At 41.3% G+C, this 18,240-nt stretch overlaps 1 protein-coding gene across 1 annotated transcript; it reads left to right on the top strand.

Moving 5' to 3' along the window:
* The first annotated feature begins 7,084 nt into the window (after positions 1 to 7,084).
* SPARCL1 (SPARC like 1) lies at positions 7,085 to 17,652 on the top strand. Its single transcript, XM_032187032.1, has 10 exons — positions 7,085 to 7,138; positions 7,263 to 7,316; positions 9,631 to 10,791; positions 11,829 to 11,898; positions 12,541 to 12,659; positions 13,115 to 13,235; positions 14,015 to 14,151; positions 15,054 to 15,202; positions 16,087 to 16,235; positions 17,624 to 17,652. Exons 1-10 carry the CDS (start codon positions 7,085 to 7,087, stop codon positions 17,650 to 17,652), a joined length of 2,043 nt encoding a protein of 680 aa, XP_032042923.1.
* The last annotated feature ends 588 nt before the right edge of the window (positions 17,653 to 18,240 follow it).

Here is an 18,240-nt window from a genome sequence, read left to right as displayed (position 1 = left end):
TCTTTTAATTTAGAGCTTGACTTTTCACTCCTTTCCCTTCTTTTCCACAGGCTTGCACACACCATATGCAGTATATTGAAACAACACCAAAAAGCTCAGCACGGACCAGCATTCACCCTGCTTGCTCATGCTCCCAGGCTTGCAACGTGACTGCCCCAGCCAATCTCTTAGCTCAGCTCTTTCTGCTACACTGGCTGGCCTCAGAGCTATTGCACCCTTTCCCTTTGGCTCCCCTCCCCCTGAAAGACTAAATATGTCCTTCCCACACTGCGGCTGAGCTCCACTGGCCCAGAGCCTATGAACACTGAATGGCCTTTCTCATTCAATTAATTCAGCAGAATTTCACTAATTTATCCCCCCACCCCTCTACCTCATCCTGTGGAAGCCTAAGAGGGTGGTTCATTTATTTTTACTGAGATCCACAGGATCAGATCTTCCTTCTCTGAAGCTCCCAGCAAAAACATTTTCAGAGTCCATACTATATGCTAAAATATACCACAGGGAAAGAAGCAAGATTTTGCAAGGCTCACGGTTTTCCAGTGCGTCAGTGGATAACCAAGCAGGAGCACCTCTTCTACTGCTATGGTACTGTTTCTTTACTTTTTAATTAAAACCATAGAATATCTTCTCTAATCCTCTGTTTCCCCCCCTGTGGACTGAAATAGCTAATGTTTTCTTAGAGTACTGTTGCTTATTTTAAGGATAAATCATATCAGACATTTATGCCTGGAGCAGAAAGAAACGTGTTCTGTAGAAGAGAAAGCACTGTATAGTTATTGTGTTGGAAAAGGTGACCTTTATCTTACTGTTGAGACCATTATTTTCCCTGTGATCCTGCAAAACAATAAAGCCTTATGTGAGAGCCAGCAGGAGTGAAGCAAAATATGTACCTCTTGCAGAAGTGTACAAATGTCCACTTGAAACTGCTGGGCGATCTGGTTTCCCAACATCTGACAGTCTCCTGCATTATCAGCTCAAGAACCTCATCCGACAGAAAAGGCCACAAAAAGCAAGGTACGCCCTTGTTCTTTCCCATAAGGAAGTGAAGACACTGGAGCTGTGGTTGGTCTTGGAGGAACCTTTCACAATGTTATGTGTGGAACTGGTAGAAGCCTGTAGAACCTACAGGATCTGCAAAGGAAAGGCAGGTCCAGGGACACATAGGACAAATAGTGATTAGCAATAATCACTAATTCATAAGAAACAGAGAAAAAACATTCTCACCATTTAAGAGGTCTCATTTCATCCCATCTCAAATTGAATCAAAATAGCCTGAATTTGATTTAAACTACTTAGGAAAGATAATAGATCTAACAATTACATTAAGCACAGGTGAAATATTTTATTTAATAATTGTTTCAAGGTGTCCTCAAGTACGTTCAAAAATATGTTTGAATTAAACAGCCATCAAGACCAAAGGCTTTTGCAGCTGTAAAATTGGTAACCTCAAAAGGATTGAGTCTCATTCGCAGCCACTTCCTGGTGCAGAGTGAAAGAGTAGAATAATTTCACCTTCTGGGATATGCTTTTATTACTTTCTCTTCATTTACTCTGATCAGATCTAACCATGCCTTTGTTCTGTATGCACATACACTCGTGATTCAGTTTAGGTACATGTGTGTACACACACACGCTCCTGCAAGAACTTCTGAAACAGACCTAGACTTAAGGGCTCTGTGCTGATTGCACTTGAAGAAAATCACATGCACATCTTGGTTATAGAAAGACTTTGTACAGTGAATTTGTAGTTTCTGTGCTCCACCAAATACTTGTACACAAAACTTGATCCACTCACAACTATTTGTGCTGTGATTATTGCCTAAGAGGTCCACATCTTCCAAGTATTTATCAGTGAGGATAGGCATCAGCATCTGCATTTCCTACTAACAAAGCTGACACACCACCAAGGACAGTGCTTTCACAAGAATTCAAGCAAGACTATTTTATTGCAATCTCAAACTGATTCAATGGGCTGATTTCACAATTTGTTGCATATCTTCTTGATGATACTTTAGGGTACGTGAGCATAAACTTAAGCTTCTGTCATTTAATGACTTGTGAAAAACATCAACATCTTATCACATTTCACCTGACTCCTAAAGTTTTAAAGAGCTCATAATCTAAGTCTCATGCTTATGGGATGAGACCTCATGTCCCCTGTACACAATGAGAAGCTGAGTTCCAAAGCTGACTTGCCTTCCAATTCTCTTTTCTGAATGCTGGACAACAGCCACACTCATTAGTGATGGTGGCAGAATAGGTAACTTCATTTTCTAGAGTTAGGTCTAATGACCAAGGACCATGCAGAATTATCTCCCACTGCCAGAGCTGAAACTAGGTCAGTTCACATGCTTTTTTTTGTCCATCACAAGGCATTTGTCACCTTCAGCCATGACCTCCACCAATTAATCATTTCTGGGTGGCATTTCAAAAGGCTAGAGAATCTGCTAGGTCTCAGCTGCATGAGACTTGCTATTTCAGTGACTGAACAAAAATGCTCAACCAGAAACAAAACAAAGAAGTAGCAGTAAAGGCTGCACTTGCCATCTCATCTATTCTTCCAGATGATTTTATCTGATTTCCCACTTCAGATGCAGGCTTCCTGCTGTAAGCAATAAGAAGTAGTGAACTGTTGTCAGATCCCTGGGTGACTGAGCAGAACTCTGATTCAAAATACACATGGTACAGCGCTGCTGAGGACAGGCAAACTGGCAGACAGGCCAAATGTCATTACTTCTAGACCTCTAGGCAAAAATCATGTCATTGATCAGTATTTCAAGTGACTGCTGACACAATTGATTAGCAGCAGCCCTTGCACAGTCCTCCTGTCAAGGATAAGCTCACAAGTAGTTTCTTAGATGGCCAAGAGCGCATTGCTCGAGTGTCTACTAAGATGCCAACAACTGCAGGACCAGGAGGAGTGAAACAAAAAACACTGAGCAATCATCTCTACAACTTAAGTTTGGAAGACATGAGCAGAAGTCTTAGGTAAAACTTGAACTACTGAGTTACAACCATCAGGTTTCCAGACCAAAGACCTAACTATAAACACTGATGTCTGTCATTTTTAATACACTTGTCTTAAGGACACACTGCAATTTAACTTGTGATCTATTTTTCTCTCTCCTGTCTGTATAGACATGGCTACTGTTTTGCAAGTTCAGCAAACCAAGTAGATTAACAGACATTGTTTTAAAAGCTATTGATATGTCAGATAATTTCATTTACCGTATCATACATTTTTGCAGCTCCTGCTGGTTACAGGTCTGACCACAGGCTGTGACTGGTGTTCACCATGCTCAGTGGACAATCGGGTGCTTTTGGAGATGACCATGTCACATGCAGACCATACTCGTACCCAACTGCTCCTCATAAAGTAACTCTGCTCATATTCTGACAGAGGCTCTTGTGAGCTGGGACTACTCCCATGTGCAAGAGCTGCAGGAACCTGCCTTGGAATGGCTGAACATGGCCCAAAGTACCTGAGTCCAACAGGACTGAGCGTACAAAAACATTGCTAGCTCCACCCGTCCCCTCACAGCAGCTCTGCACTGTTATCTGAAAACGAGTCTTTTTAGGGTTGTCTACTCAAAACAATTGTCACTGGTGAAGCAAGGCCTTTTTTTCCCATATTAAGCTGAGCAGCATGTATCCTACAGAGACCCCAACTACCATGGATGAAGTGAGTCAGAGCTTTTGCCTCCTCCAAGTTTCAGGTAAATCAATTTCTTTCCAAGACTGAAAAAGGGCAGAGTGAGGGCCTGGTTAGCATTGCCTTCTCAAGACCCCAAACAAAAGCGTTTTCCAATTACTCATTTCTTTGTCCAAAAATTCCAATTTAAGACACTACATATTATCTTTTGACCACACCTTCCTACAGATTTCACTGCGAAGTGTGGTGACTGCGTTGCTCTATGTAGATGACTGCTGCTTTTAAAATAGCTCCCACTGTAATACTTCAGTTTTGCTGATCTCAAGCGTTACAAAAGCTTGGTTTTAGGCACTGTTCTGTAGTATAAGTTTGGAAATTAAAGTAAGAATACATTGTCTTCACATTTAGATCTCAGTGTAGAAAAAAGGTACTATCACAATGCAGATCCTTGCATCATATGACAGTTAGGTAATGCTGAACTTCTTCCATGACCAACTTAATTACCGTACATTACTTATGACCCACAAAATCGCTCATCTCTGCACCTGCCCGAGCTTCCGAGCTTCTCTAACAATAATGACTTGTCTTTTCTAGCACCAGAAGGCTAAAAGAGCAAGTGCAAAAATGTCATTGCCATGACCTTGGCAGCAAGAAGGGCAGCAGGCCTGCAGGAAGAGTTCTTTGTGCTTTTTTCCCGCACTACCCCTCAAACTAAATCCCCTGCTCCAGCAAACTGCCTCAAGTCCTTCACATGGATTATTTGTACCAAACCCAACTGTTCTCCTGGGTTCTGGCAAAAGGTTCTTGCATATTTCACAGCCAAGCCCCTGGCGCCTCACTGAAAATGAAGCGATGCCAACAGAAACACTCCGTTCACCCCTGGAGGACAGAAGGGACCACAGCCCATTGTACAAGGATGTTTTTTCCCCTTTGTTGAAGCCCAGCTGCCGTGTTATTGACTTTGCAGCTTTTATGACAGCAATCCCAGCTTCCCCCACTGCTCCTCCTTCTTTATGAATGCTGCCAACACTGAATTTTTTTTATTCATTTTTTTTTTTTACTGTGGCTTTTGAACTTGTTCAATAGTTCCATCTGCCTGCCTCAAACAGCTCCCTGTACTGATAGCATAATGGAATTGGCATCAGAAATGAAACAATGAATTAGATATTTCACTCACAGCAGTCAGGTACGATACAAAGCACCAGAATTCTGAAGAACCCCAGAACTCCTCGCTCCGAAACCCATGCAAGGGAACACTTCCTGCATGCTATCGGTGCCATATTGAAAAAGGCAAACATCAGGAATTAACAAGGGCAATACTTGCGTAAGCATCACAGCTCAAGAGGCTGTTTAACTCTTCAGATGCTATTTGGTGATTTGTGGCAGATTATCCCACTGCAGATCATTTTGTCAGTGCTTGCAACTCATTTGGACTATCATGACGGGAAGAGATGCTTAACTAGACTGTGTTCCTATACTCAGTTCAAGAAGGTCAGACTTCTCTGATAATTAAAGATTGATTCTTCCCATGGGTGACTACAGGCTAGAGACTAAAAGAAAAACAATGCAAAAGATCTGTTTTGCCGCATGAACTCAAGATTTATTCCAACCATTTTTTTTTTGTTATTTGGATAAAGGTGGTGGAACCAATTTACCCAGTTAGAGCCGGATTTGAAAAACCTAGTCATAAACCAAATCCATTTATAGCTCTCAAAGTACTTTACCAGAATAAGTGCATCTAATGTGGTTTTAAGGCTGAGAAACTCCGTGATGGAAAGATGTGCCCAGAGCTGCTTTGCTAGCCAAGAACAAGGAGACATATGAAGACTACCTGACTTGTATAACTGCAGTTCAACTACTACTTCCCTCAGTCACTTGCCAGGCCTTCAAGAGTATGGCATACAGTTTTGGGGGCTATATGTTAATAATCCATTTGATTTCACCACTTTCTTGCAAGTCACCTGCATGGCCCTCAGTCTAACATAATGTGCCTTTAATCTGAAGTGATTGCCTATATGCAATAATTAGGAATTCTCTATATTGTCTTTGATGGCTTTTGTTATATTCTGTCTCTATGAGAGAATCTCAGCTAACCCTGGATGCCAAAGAGATAATTGATGTTGTATGTTGAGCCACATTTGGAGACTGAATTAGTTCATTGAGAGAAAAATTGTTTGCATACTAGATGTGCCCCACTAATTAAGTATTTTGCTCTTCATTAACTAAAAGATATTGACATTAAATAATTCAGGAACACTGGAAAACACAGCAAGCTTCCAATCTGTATATTTCCAACAGATCTAGGCATGGCAGGAACCAGGATGCTTGTTAGTTGGTTCACACTCTGGCTCCAATAAACACAAGCTCCTCTGGAATTCCACCCCCCTTTTTGGGTTTTGGTGTCTATTCTCCCCACTCCCCAATCATGAACAACTGCCTGGATGAACATTTGGAAACCATACACCGAGCCTCATGCATTTGCGTATGGTTGACCTAACTGAAAGAACCACTGGCAATTTCTTCATGTGCCAAGGAGCTCGACCAGTAACAGAGACTACGTGCATCAGTTAACAGAGGAATAGGTGTTTCATTTACATTAATAAAGGTGGGAAGGGCAACAAAGAGCAATAAAGGATAAACATTCTTTTTTTCCTCCTGCTTGTCCTGGTGATACAGCTACAGCGATAGGAACTTCCAGTGCATGTGCACTGCATAGGTGAGAGAATATACTAGCGATACCTGCAAAGTAAAAATAAGTTGCCACTCACTTAAGTAAAAATAAGTTCTCACTCACTTAAGAAGGTTGGCACATGCAGAACTCCAGTTGCATCCCATATTCTTTCAGCTGCTGGTCTCACACTGGTATGTAGCAGAGCTGGGTTTGGTGCTCCCCAAGCAGGGCTCAAGCAGTGCACTGAGCAGTCTACACAGAGCTTCTGGCTTTGAAACCTGCTGGAACAGAGCTTCACCACCCAAATCTTCCCACTACTGCAGCCCCTGGCTGTAGGGATGCCATTCAGGCAGTGTCCCAAAATTGCATAAAGAGGGACATCTTTTCCAAGAAATACTATATCAGAAGAGTGGATAAAGCTCTACAGGACAGAACTTATAACTCTGCCTTTCAGTGAGACCACCAGAGTTTGTGGGTACAGCATGCAACCTAAGCTCAGTAAAAGAACGAGGATCAAAGCACGCCCTGAATAAGGTGGTCTAACGCCTGAATTCACATACACGTGGGCACAGCATCCAAATGTTACAGGGCTTCGGACTGATCTGTAGCATACGGCAGCCACCACATTGCTTCCATCCATCATTTCTAAACCATGATATCCACAACCTAACTTGGTTTCTTTTGATGTTACTTGCAGAAAGGAAACCTTCAAACCCTACCACCATACCACTAACTGCTGGCCTGTTCAAGAGATGAAAACCATGAAGACTCTGATGCTCTTGATTTGCCTGCTAGGATCAGCTTCGGCTATTCCAGTAAGTGCTCACCACACTATTATTGCCACTCACGTGAACTTTCCCTTCCTGTGAATACTCTCTAAAATCCACATAGTTATACAAAATAATTTACATACAGATTTTTAATAATTGCCTCTTCTAGACATATCCCTTAAACCACCAACTTGGAGCCTTGGGACAGAAAGCTGCAGAAAAGGCACTGATGTTCTTAAAGCATTAAGAGGCAATATATATTTTTGATATCAAATATAAAAAGCCATTACCACATACATACCCTAACACCCCCATCCCCAGATTATTACAGAGCATATCATGCCTTGCATATCACATAGCTACCAACGCAACAGGACAAAATCTAAAGCTCAAAACAGAAGTTTGAGTTATATAAATGTATTCCCTTATAAACATTGCACTCATTTTCATAGAGGCAATAAGCTCCACCAACAAACCAACCTGTGATCCTCACCGCTCCATTGAAGGAATAAGATGCAATCCTCAAATTATCATGTCAAGTCGTCACATGCAAAGTCTCAAACGTAAAAATTTTAGCCACAATAGCTTTTGTTATTCACTATACAGAGCACTAGAAAGATTCAGTTCAGAAAACTGTACTGTGGCTGAGAAGCCAGATAGGCAGCTCTGATGGTAGTGAGAATGATGACTTCAGCAGTGCCAAGCCACGTGTGCAGGCTAAGGACAGAGCTCCCAGTTTTTCATTCATGGTCAAGCCAAATGAAAATTGCTCTGTAGTGCACCGTTCTGGTGAGCATCTGTGGCTCAGACAAAATGGACATAGGCTCCAATCCAATTAAGTTTTGTAAAAACTAAATTCAGAACCAACATACAAAGTCCCTTCTCCCCTGCTAACATTTTCAAATAATTACATCCAGCTCTGTGCAGCTTTCTACATGCATTCTATGTCACTCCAGACAGTGCTCTGTGTTGTGAAAACCAAGCAAGTATCTGTTCCTATTCAAGTTTTCAGCAGAACTGGAACAGTTGGCAGCCTACAGCTATATCCCAGAAGCAGACATCTGCATGAAAAGAAAACACAGCAATACCAGACAGATAAGCCATCAGTTCTGCATCAATACACAGCATTTCTCCAAGGCCAGTTGTCACTAAGAGGAGGTGACTACAGATACATTGAACAAAACTTGGATCATCATATTAAGGAACCCCAGTACCTTTACAAGCAAAAGGCTCACAAAGGTTTACTTTAAAATAAAAATAAATGTTATTTTTTTTAAAAAAAAGACAGTTGAAAACCACATCCATGCACAAACAAATTTAAGCTGCGGCACATAAAAGCTTCCTATTGAGACAGGAGACAAAATATCTTCCTCAAAAAAAGACTGTTTCATCAAACAGGGGCACCCAGAGCAAAGGATTTTAATGAAGGCTTGACCTTATTTTTATTAACTCTATAGAATTCCAAGCCCTTTGCAGAAGATTGGTTTTGGTTCAAGATAAAGGCATACTATGTTTCAGGCCACAGTGCCCCCAAAACATAGGAAAAACAAACTACTCGTGAAATTGAGTTTGGTTTGATTTCATCTTGTGATGCTTTGTAATACATAATGACCTTTTGTAACATTTTCAAGAAAAATGCATTTCATGTAGACTAAGTTCCCACTGACCTTATTAGATTTCAGTCAACATGCGTTCTTCTCCTGAAACAGTTAAGAGTTGGAAAACATAAGGTGAATATTTTGCCTAGCACTTCTCCTGCATCACTAAGTACACTAGACAAAAGAAACAATTTTTAGATACCATCTTGACATTAGGAAACAGGATATAGCTTATCTACCATAAGCCAAATAAATGCATCTAATCCTACAGTATTTGTTTTAAATTATTTGTCTAAGTATTTGTTAGTAGAGCATTTGTTTCCAAGAATTCAAGATTCTTCCTACACTAAAGGAAATGCTTTTCCATCAACTTGGACACTTAGAATAAACTTCTATTTTCATAAATGACTCCCGAAAGCTTTGAGGAAAACCAGTTTCAGTGCTATACTTTAGTAAAAGCAACACCCAACACCCATATGTGTTAAGAAATACATCAGAAGTTCCTGCTCTCAACCTCCAGTAGTTGTGATGCTGTTTAACAGCAGAAAGGGAATCCCTGCAGCAATAGGGAGCAGTCACTTTAGAACTTGCTTTCTCCTTGAGGATTTGTACCTTGCCCTCAAGTTACTGGTTTTGCTGTTGACGTCACTGCATACAATAAAAGCCTCTCAGCTCCCCTCAAAGCTTAGGTGGAGTTGCATGGACGACTTAAACTCTAGCCATGCAGAAAGAGGGGACTGAAGCCAACTCACTGAGAAGTAGAAAGGATATCAGGTGTCAATTTCATCATTTGACCTAACTTGTTAAAAAGTCACTTACAAAGAACATAGCAGTGTCATGTTTCTCTGATGTATATGCCATTGCACCTACCTCAAAATGAAGCCCTAAGATTTATTAATCTACTTGTTAAATGTCTTTTTTTTTTTTTTTTTCCTTCAGACTAAGCCTATTCATTCTGAAGCCCAAGAGGAAGGGAAGACAAGGCCTGCAAATGAGGGTGATTTGCAGCCCAGCCACAGAAACATAAAAGCAAAGATACCAGTAGCAGATGCTGTGCACAGGGAGAAGCCCTGGACAGCTAGCAGACACGGACAAAGTGGTCATGAGCATCAAATGAAATCCAGAATGAAGAGCATTAACTTCCTTTCCCTGCAGGGTAAACCAGGCTTGACTTCTGATAGCCAGGAGAGTGATTCTGGCAGCAGTGGCAGAGAGCAGTCCAGCTCTGACCACTACCAGCTCAGGAGGCATGAGAAACACAGCAACATAGCCAACCAAGCACTGGGTGCTGGAGAAAATCCAGTGGATGCTCTCAATCCCGATCATGAGCATAATGCATGGAAATATAACAAAAATACAGTTGGCCTATCTGAAAACACCAGTGAAAGCGATGAAGAGGAAAATGTGGAAGAAGAGGATGAGGAATGGGGGGAAGTGACTGATTACATGGATATGAAGCACAAAGCCCACCGGACAAGTCACGGAAACCAATACAGGAGACAGCAGAAAGAAAACAGCAGGCAGTCTGATGAAATACTGAGAGATTCCAGTCAGCCAATCCAGATAACCAAGAGACATGGTGAGAAATTCAGCATAGAGGAAGAAGGGGAAAGTCAGGAAAAGCCCTATAAGGAAGAAAAAATCCCCCTCTCAAAAAGAAGTCATAATGAGGATGAGGATGAAAAATGGCAAAGCCAAGAAAACAAAGATAGTTTTCAAGCAAACCATCAGAGCGATCATGGCATGGTGATGAAAAGACAGGGTAAGGAGGGTGGTAACGTTGATAAGGACGATATCGATAGTGGTGATGATGGTGAGGAAGATCTCAGCAATGCCTGGAAAGAAGCAGCCTATGAGGAAGAGGAGAGAATCCAAAGAAATGACCAAGACCGCACCAGTAATGAGCCTGAAGGAGAAGGAACCACTGGAGATGACAGTGCAGCTCATAGAGAGAGATGGGATCACCAAAGTGTCAAAATTAAAGACCTCACTCAGTCTGAAGATGCTAACTACCACTATGAGGTGCCTAATTCTGACAGCAAACAACTGCAAACAAGTGGCTCTGTTCAGAGTGTGAATTCAATAGAACCGGTAGATGAGGTAAGTTTTCTTTAAAATATAACTGGAAGAGTAGAGAGGGAAAAAAATCAGTCCCATATTTAAGTTCTTTGTGATTAAGAGGTCCTTTATATGATCCCATATGCCCCTTGTGATTAAGAGGACATTTTGGAGAAAAAATGGGTCTACCAAACTTAATGTTTTGGAGAAGTCTGATCTCCTATTACACATTGTTCACCTAGTTTGTTATGCGTCACTTCATGTACAACATTGAAATAAATTGTCCAGAAAGGAAGCAAACACAACTCACGTAATAGCTCCAGTCCCAATGGACCATGTAATGAGATGTACTTATAAACACCGACACTTCTGTAACAACACTTGGAACCAAGTCTCAACCCAAGTACCAAAGTCTGTTCACTCCCCTCTCCCACTTTCATGCATACTTTTCCTACAAAACTGAACATTTTTCAAGGGAAGGGACGGGATCCCCTGCATGACCACCCCAGTGGCTAGCAGACTTCTGCACAGGATGAAGGATATGCACTTTTTCCCTTCAGACAAAAGCGAATATTGTACCCTGACCTTCCACATCAGGGTCAGCCACTAGATAAGCAGGAGATGTCCATCAAAAATAAAGTCGTGACTGTTTGCTACATCTGTTAGTTGAACATCTACACTGTTAAAAATGTCTATGCTCACTGACCCGTTGGGACCACCGACCCAAGTAAGGACTAAAACACCAGTTCTGCCAAGCCTCAAGGCAAACCACTGCTCTGTGTCAGTCAGGGTGAAACTGCAAGGAGCCCATGTCTTCCTGGACTCCTAGTTTCTCTCCACCCGCTACTTTTTCCCCAGAAAAGAGAGAAAAGAGAGCACACTAATACTAGGCCTCATATAACTGTCACACATCTTGCACAGCAACCCCTTTCTGTAGCAAATACAGCAAACTGAGTCAGGTCTATATTTGTATCTGAAAAAAAAAAAAAAAAAAAAAAAAAAAAAAAAAAAAGAATTCCCAAAGTATTTTTTCTTTCCAAGATTTACCACAGCTTCTGCTTCTCTCTGTGACTGTACAGGTTAAGACCACAGGCAGTTCATACGGTGCGAGGAGAAGTGCAAGCAATAGCACTGGGGAGGCTTTTCCGGGTGAGTAAACCACATGCAAAGCCCACACATCACCATAACTCTCTTAGACTGGGGAATTTGATGGTCTGCAGTTCTTTTCTGCCTTCAGCAGCAAGCCATTTCACATGACTGACCTGCGCTGGTGCATCATCCTGCACCACAGATATGTTCCGAGAACAATCCCTTTCGCACACCCTTGGATTCACTCATTTGTTTCTCAAAAACATTTAGATAGCGTACATATTTTTGTGTCAGCATTGCAGAATGGGAAACATTTTCCACTGAAACTCCTCAGTTTAAAACTTCTAGCCTGAATTAAACTAGGAATGGGTCAAGCGTCTCAGATGCAGCAAGGACGCATGGGATAAGTTCCAAAGAAAGCTGAAAGTGAACGTCAGACCTTACAGGAGAAAGCTTTTTCTAAGAAACATTTCCCCATCCAACTCAAGCCTGGTAGCACCATGAATCCCTCAAAATAACACATTTAAAATTTGGCTGTATTATTCAGTGAAAGATCCAGCTGTGTTTTCAGAAACTTACGAAAAGCACTTGACTCCTTGGTGAGTGTTTGGCTCTACTTTGCTTCGACTGTAAGCAGTACTTGACAGAAATACTTGGTTTCAACCTGTTCTAACATGCCCCCCCTCTTGATCTTACCGCTAGACCCATGCAGGAACTTCCACTGCAAAAGAGGAAAAGTCTGCCAGGCAGACAGACAAGGGAAACCCGGCTGTATTTGCCAAGATCCTGCTGCTTGCCCTTCCACCAAAGATTATGAGCGTGTAAGTATTACATTCAGTGCACAGCATGTGGGAAATCCAGCTACAACACTTACAGGATACCACATTCCCCTGCTATTATTTCAAATAATTCTATTATTTCAAATAATTAATGGCTTTTTCCTGCCATTAAAAGTAGTCATCATCCATTTAAGGTTTCTGAGCATATAGCAAATACTAGTGCCATAGTCCAGCAGCATCTCAACCACTGTATTATTACCACATGAAAATAAATTTCAAGTATCTTGAAATAGGGTGTTTGAGTACAGTCACCTAATCTCTATGTAGGCATATTATAACCAAAATTTTCAGTACTTCTGATCACATCCAGTCTCTGTGGGGCATTCACAACTGCCACAGCATATTGCAACAATTACTTCATTATTGTAATGCCTCCTTTACTGACCAGGTCATTTTTCAGAACATGGCAGGGGTGTGTTTGTTTTTCACTCCTTTAGGTTTGTGGCACAGATAATAAGACTTATGACAGCACATGCCAACTCTTTGGTACCAAATGTCAACTTGAAGGAACAAAAATGGGACGCCAGCTGCACCTAGACTATATGGGCTCCTGCAAATGTAAGACTTGCTTTGCCATATAGAATTAACTTAGATATAAACAAGCCTTAGCATCACCAGCTAACCATTAGTGATCTGCTTTCTTCCTGTGCTCTCCCCCTTCTCCATCAATTAACTCATAAGTAAAACTGCCTTTCCAATTCTAACCATGTCAAACAACTCACTTTTCCCACAGTTAAGGTTATTAAGTGGCCGAATCCCAAATACATCCCTTCTGTGCTTACAACCAGCATAACCCCAGCATTATTGTGGTATTTCTTTACCATCTGAAGATTTTTCATGTCTTTACTCTCAAAAAAAAACCCAAAAACAAACAAAAAAAAACCACAGTACATAAATCAACTTAATAGATGAAAATATCAAGGTAAAAAACAAAGTCACCTAAATACAGGAGCCATGATCAAGAGGCTCTAATTGATTTCTAAGCTCTTCTTCAGTTGCTGTTTACCCCAGAAAAAGAAATTCCTTTGCTCCTAGAAGCTCCGCTTTCATACAAGCAAATAGATTGATCATAGCTTCACTGCACAATGCTGCCTTTAAGGTGCACAGGTATGTAAAGCTTGTGGCTTGTGCAACTGGTAAAAGATGCACACTAATCAATGAATTATACATTTTTTATTGAACCCATTAGTTGCATTCCCAGTTTTACATATTAACTACAACAATTTTAAGATCAACTGGAAGTTTGCTAGTGAGAATCAGGTCTAACTTGGCTCGGAAATGCTTGAACGAGGAGTTAACAAGTGATCCATTAACAAAAACTTTGTTGTCTGGCACAGACATACCTAACTGTACCGATTACGAAGTAGATCAGTTCCCCCTCCGTATGAGAGACTGGCTCAAAAACATCCTCATGCAATATTATGAACGTGATCAGGATACAACTGGATTCCTAACCGAAAAGCAAAGGCATAAGGTAAGCAACCCATTTTCAGATAGGACCATGCAGTTACACTGTTAGAGGGTGACGAAGCAGCCCCCAAAAGCCATGCACAGAATCACAGAATGGCTGAGGTTTGAAGGGACATCTTGAGGTCATCTGGTCCAAGTGAGTGATACTCAGTTTCCAAGTGAAAATCAACTTTCTACTACTCAGTAGACCTAAAGCAGAATCACACTACATTGGCTTAAAACATAGTTAGCACTTACTGCCACTGAGCATTTTTGTTCTTAAATGGGGGGGAGACAAAGGATTTATGTCAGATGAATTGGTGACAGTAAGCAGTTTCTTAACATACCAATGTCATAACTGCCTAAGAGCTGATCTGCAGACAAATAGTTAAAGTTGAACAAAACCCTGGGCTGCTCTAACTCTGGAATCAAAGATGCAAACAGCAGGTGACAGCAGGCTTATACAAAATATTCTTGAGGACTACCAAAGACTACTCCTATAAACACCGAGAGGCCCCATGGCTGACCAGGAACATCTCATACTAAATGGTATGAATTACCTGGTATCTGATAAGGCTTATTCCATGCCAAAGCTGAGTTGCTTACCCCAGAACAGTGGCTCGTGTCTCATATCCTGAGGCCACTTCCCTATTTAGCTGGGCCAGATAACTACATTGTAGGGGTTTGATTTCCTCTCCAGTTACTGCTGAAGCTCACACAGTCACCACCAATCACTCGGCAAACTTGAGGTAAACTTTCTGTACAGCATACAGCCACAAACACTAAACCCCCTTTCCTCTGCAGTGTTTTATCAAGATTCACTTCTTAAATCATCTCCTTGCTGGAAAGCTCTCTTCAGGCCAATCTTCCCTCCCTAAAAAAAAAAATAAATAAAAAAAAATAAATGGATTTCTCTGTTGTCTTCAGGTCAAAAAGATCTACCAGAATGAAAAGCGTCTCATGGCTGGTAACCACTCAGCTGAGCTCCTCCTGCATGACTTTGAGAAAAACTACCACATGTACGTGTATCCTGTGCACTGGCAGTTTTATCAGCTTGATCAGCATCCAGCTGACAGGTAAAAATTCTTTGCGTGTTAAGCTCTGATTTGCAGGTCAAGCTAAGGCTGTTTTACCTTGCTATAGCACGTCAAGCATCCTCTGACATACAGGACCAGTCCCTCAGCTGATACAAGCCAGTATCCCCCCCTCAGAATTCAACTGAAACACAGGATGTTTCACTGCTATGCTGGAGCAATGTCTTGAGCCAGAACCTGCTGTCTTCTTACTTTTCATAATCACATTACAACTAACTCTACAGCTTCTTAATTGCTGCTCATGGCCTGATCGTGGAGGAGAATGCAGTTCATGAGATCCAGCTGCCACAGAAGCTAGGACAAACAGGCTAAATACAATGGGCAGATGCCTGTCAGCAATAATTCACTTGTGAGGTACCATTTATTAAACCGATACTGACAAGCTCTCAGTTTAATGAGCAGGTACATTAAGACAGCACTAATGTCACAATTCAGAGAAAGCCCCAGTTTACCTCTGAAAACGAGACTCAGATTTCAGGCCCTCCATCAGGACACTCAGTGTTGGATCCGTGTCCAACGATTCGAGGGTGCAGTCCCTTAATACCTCGTGTTGATCACATCTAGCATCTGAGAAAACTAAGCACCTTTGCAAACTTAAGATCAATAGCAAAATGACACCACTGATGAACTGTAAACACAGGACAATGATGCTTCCTATAGCTAAAAGATTTTAAAGAAGAGCAGTTAAAGCTTATGTTAGATTATCAGGTGTAATTATCACCCTAAGAACCCAGGACAGAGTCACTACAGAAGCACCAGAGCTTCTCTGTCAAAGCCACTGCTGCCATCTTCTAGCCACACCGAGCATCTTTGATGATCCTGGTGATTTATCACTGAAATTTACCTCTACATATCTGCTCTTTCAGATCACTGACACACTCAGAGCTCGCTCCCTTGCGAGCCTCCCTCATTCCCATGGAACACTGCATCACCCGTTTCTTCCAGGAGTGTGACCGAGACCAAGACAAACTCATTGGTTTGAAGGAGTGGTGCCACTGCTTTGGGATTAAGGAAGGTAAGTCTCAAAGACCAGGAAGATGTGCAGGACAGAGTGTTCTCATTAATGCTTCGCTAAGCCTCAGGCCATAAAGTACAAGAAAAATTCTAGACAGAAGCTATGACTAGTGTGCACAACAGCAACAGGAATAGTAATGAGAAGACAGCGAAAGATGCAAGGTTCTGAAATGGTTTACACAACCAGGAAAAAGTCATTTTCACCAGGAATAATTAGGGAGGTAGTTTGTAATAAATAGGAAATCGCTCCTCTCTGTGGTGTCTGACCCTGTATGCCCTGTCTCCACCACTCCTGAAGTATTGATTTTTCATCCTTTAGTGCCAAAAGCAAGGCTAAGCAAACTTGTGATGTAAATCATTGGTTAGAGCATACCAGCTGAAGGTGCACTTGAAGAATCTCAGGCTAAGTAGTGAAAGTAACTGAGACACCTGCAGTTAACTATACTCACCTGTACCTGACGACATGCCACATAATCACCATCGTCACACTGCAGCAGTAGGCCAGGCAGAGCATTTCACCTAACCACTGCCTAACGTGACACATGGTGAGGCTGCCCAGCAGACTTGGTGTATCCTGAGGCTTCAGCAGAGGGATTTTCTCAATCCTACATGTGCTAGGCATATGTTTGGCTCAGGTCAATCCAGAGACATCTAAAAACCTAGGCACTACTGTGCTTGTGATGTCTCCAAAATTAGGCAGCAGCTGAACAGCTGCTGCTGTGACTGATGTTACGTTAACATGATGACATTCCATCTAGGGCACTCTTTAGAAATCCACATTCTAGCCTTGAGTGGCAGCTAAGCAATGCAGCCAGTTTTTAAACAAGAGTAACAGCATTACAGGTTAATCCTAGAACAGATGCATGATAGAAGCTGAGATAGGAACACAGACTGAAAACTTTTTTTCAAAATCCTACCAGCTACTCCCTAAACTCAACCAGAGGCTGATTCACAGAAGTCAGATATTCACTGAGTTTATACTCTGTACATAACTTTTCCAGTTCTTCTGACGACACTTTATGAATAACAAACCACATGTGGAAATAAGCTATGAGTTAAAATATTCATGTACTGCTGCTAATGATTGCTCGTCTAGAGAAGGTTTTAGGGTTCATCCTTTAGTAAAGAGTGACGGTAAGGGCATAAGGGATTCCCAACTCACAAGCAGCTTAAAACCTAACATGACGAACAATGAAGCACCTACCAAAAAGGCTCGAAATGAATGGCTCCTGAATATAACAGCAACCATATTTTTTAGTGCCAATAATGTTCCCATACCTAAGCCCAATGAAATTTTCCTGTGTCAATTTCTTAATAACAACACTACAAAAAAACAATACTTTGGCATCAAATATTCAACTGTTATTAACATTTTATTCTATGTTGCAGAAGACATAAATGAAAATCTCTTGTTCTGAGCATGGATGAGCCTGTTCTGAGCCAGTATCCCAGTGCTGCACTACAACTGGTCAAATATATGAAGCCCATTTATTACTGTAATTAACAGTTTCATAGTTTTCAGAACAAAGTTGTCATAAGGTTCTTGTAGGCTGAGTTATTCTCAAATAACACAAGTGCATAACTGGTATAAATTCTCTAACAAAAAAATTGAAGAACTCCAAGTGGCTCACTGCTGAACAGAAGTGTTTTCCTCCGCATGTACCCATGGCCTCTCTGAAGCAAGAAGTAGAACTAACCCAAGAGCGGAGTTGTTGACAAAGCTCTTCTTCAGTAGAACTATAGGATGTGGATCTTACACACTGAAACCTACCTTGACATAGCATTTATTTCTTCTCCTGTTACTGTCAGCTTAACATTCTGCATAGAAGTGTCAAATAAAGATAATGTCTACATAGATTTTCTTTTTGTTCCGTGGTTTATTCATTTTTAACACTTTTGTCAAAGAAAAGCTCAAGGTAAAGGTTCAGTGGAAAATCCATGTTAAATTTAAGGCTGGAAAAGAAACTCCAGGATAGATCAGAATTATCAGAATTTGGAAGTCCTTA

Source organism: Aythya fuligula, chromosome 4, assembly GCF_009819795.1.
Source record: "Aythya fuligula isolate bAytFul2 chromosome 4, bAytFul2.pri, whole genome shotgun sequence".
Lineage (NCBI taxonomy): Eukaryota > Metazoa > Chordata > Aves > Anseriformes > Anatidae > Aythya > Aythya fuligula.
This window is presented reverse-complemented; position numbering and strand designations above follow the sequence as displayed.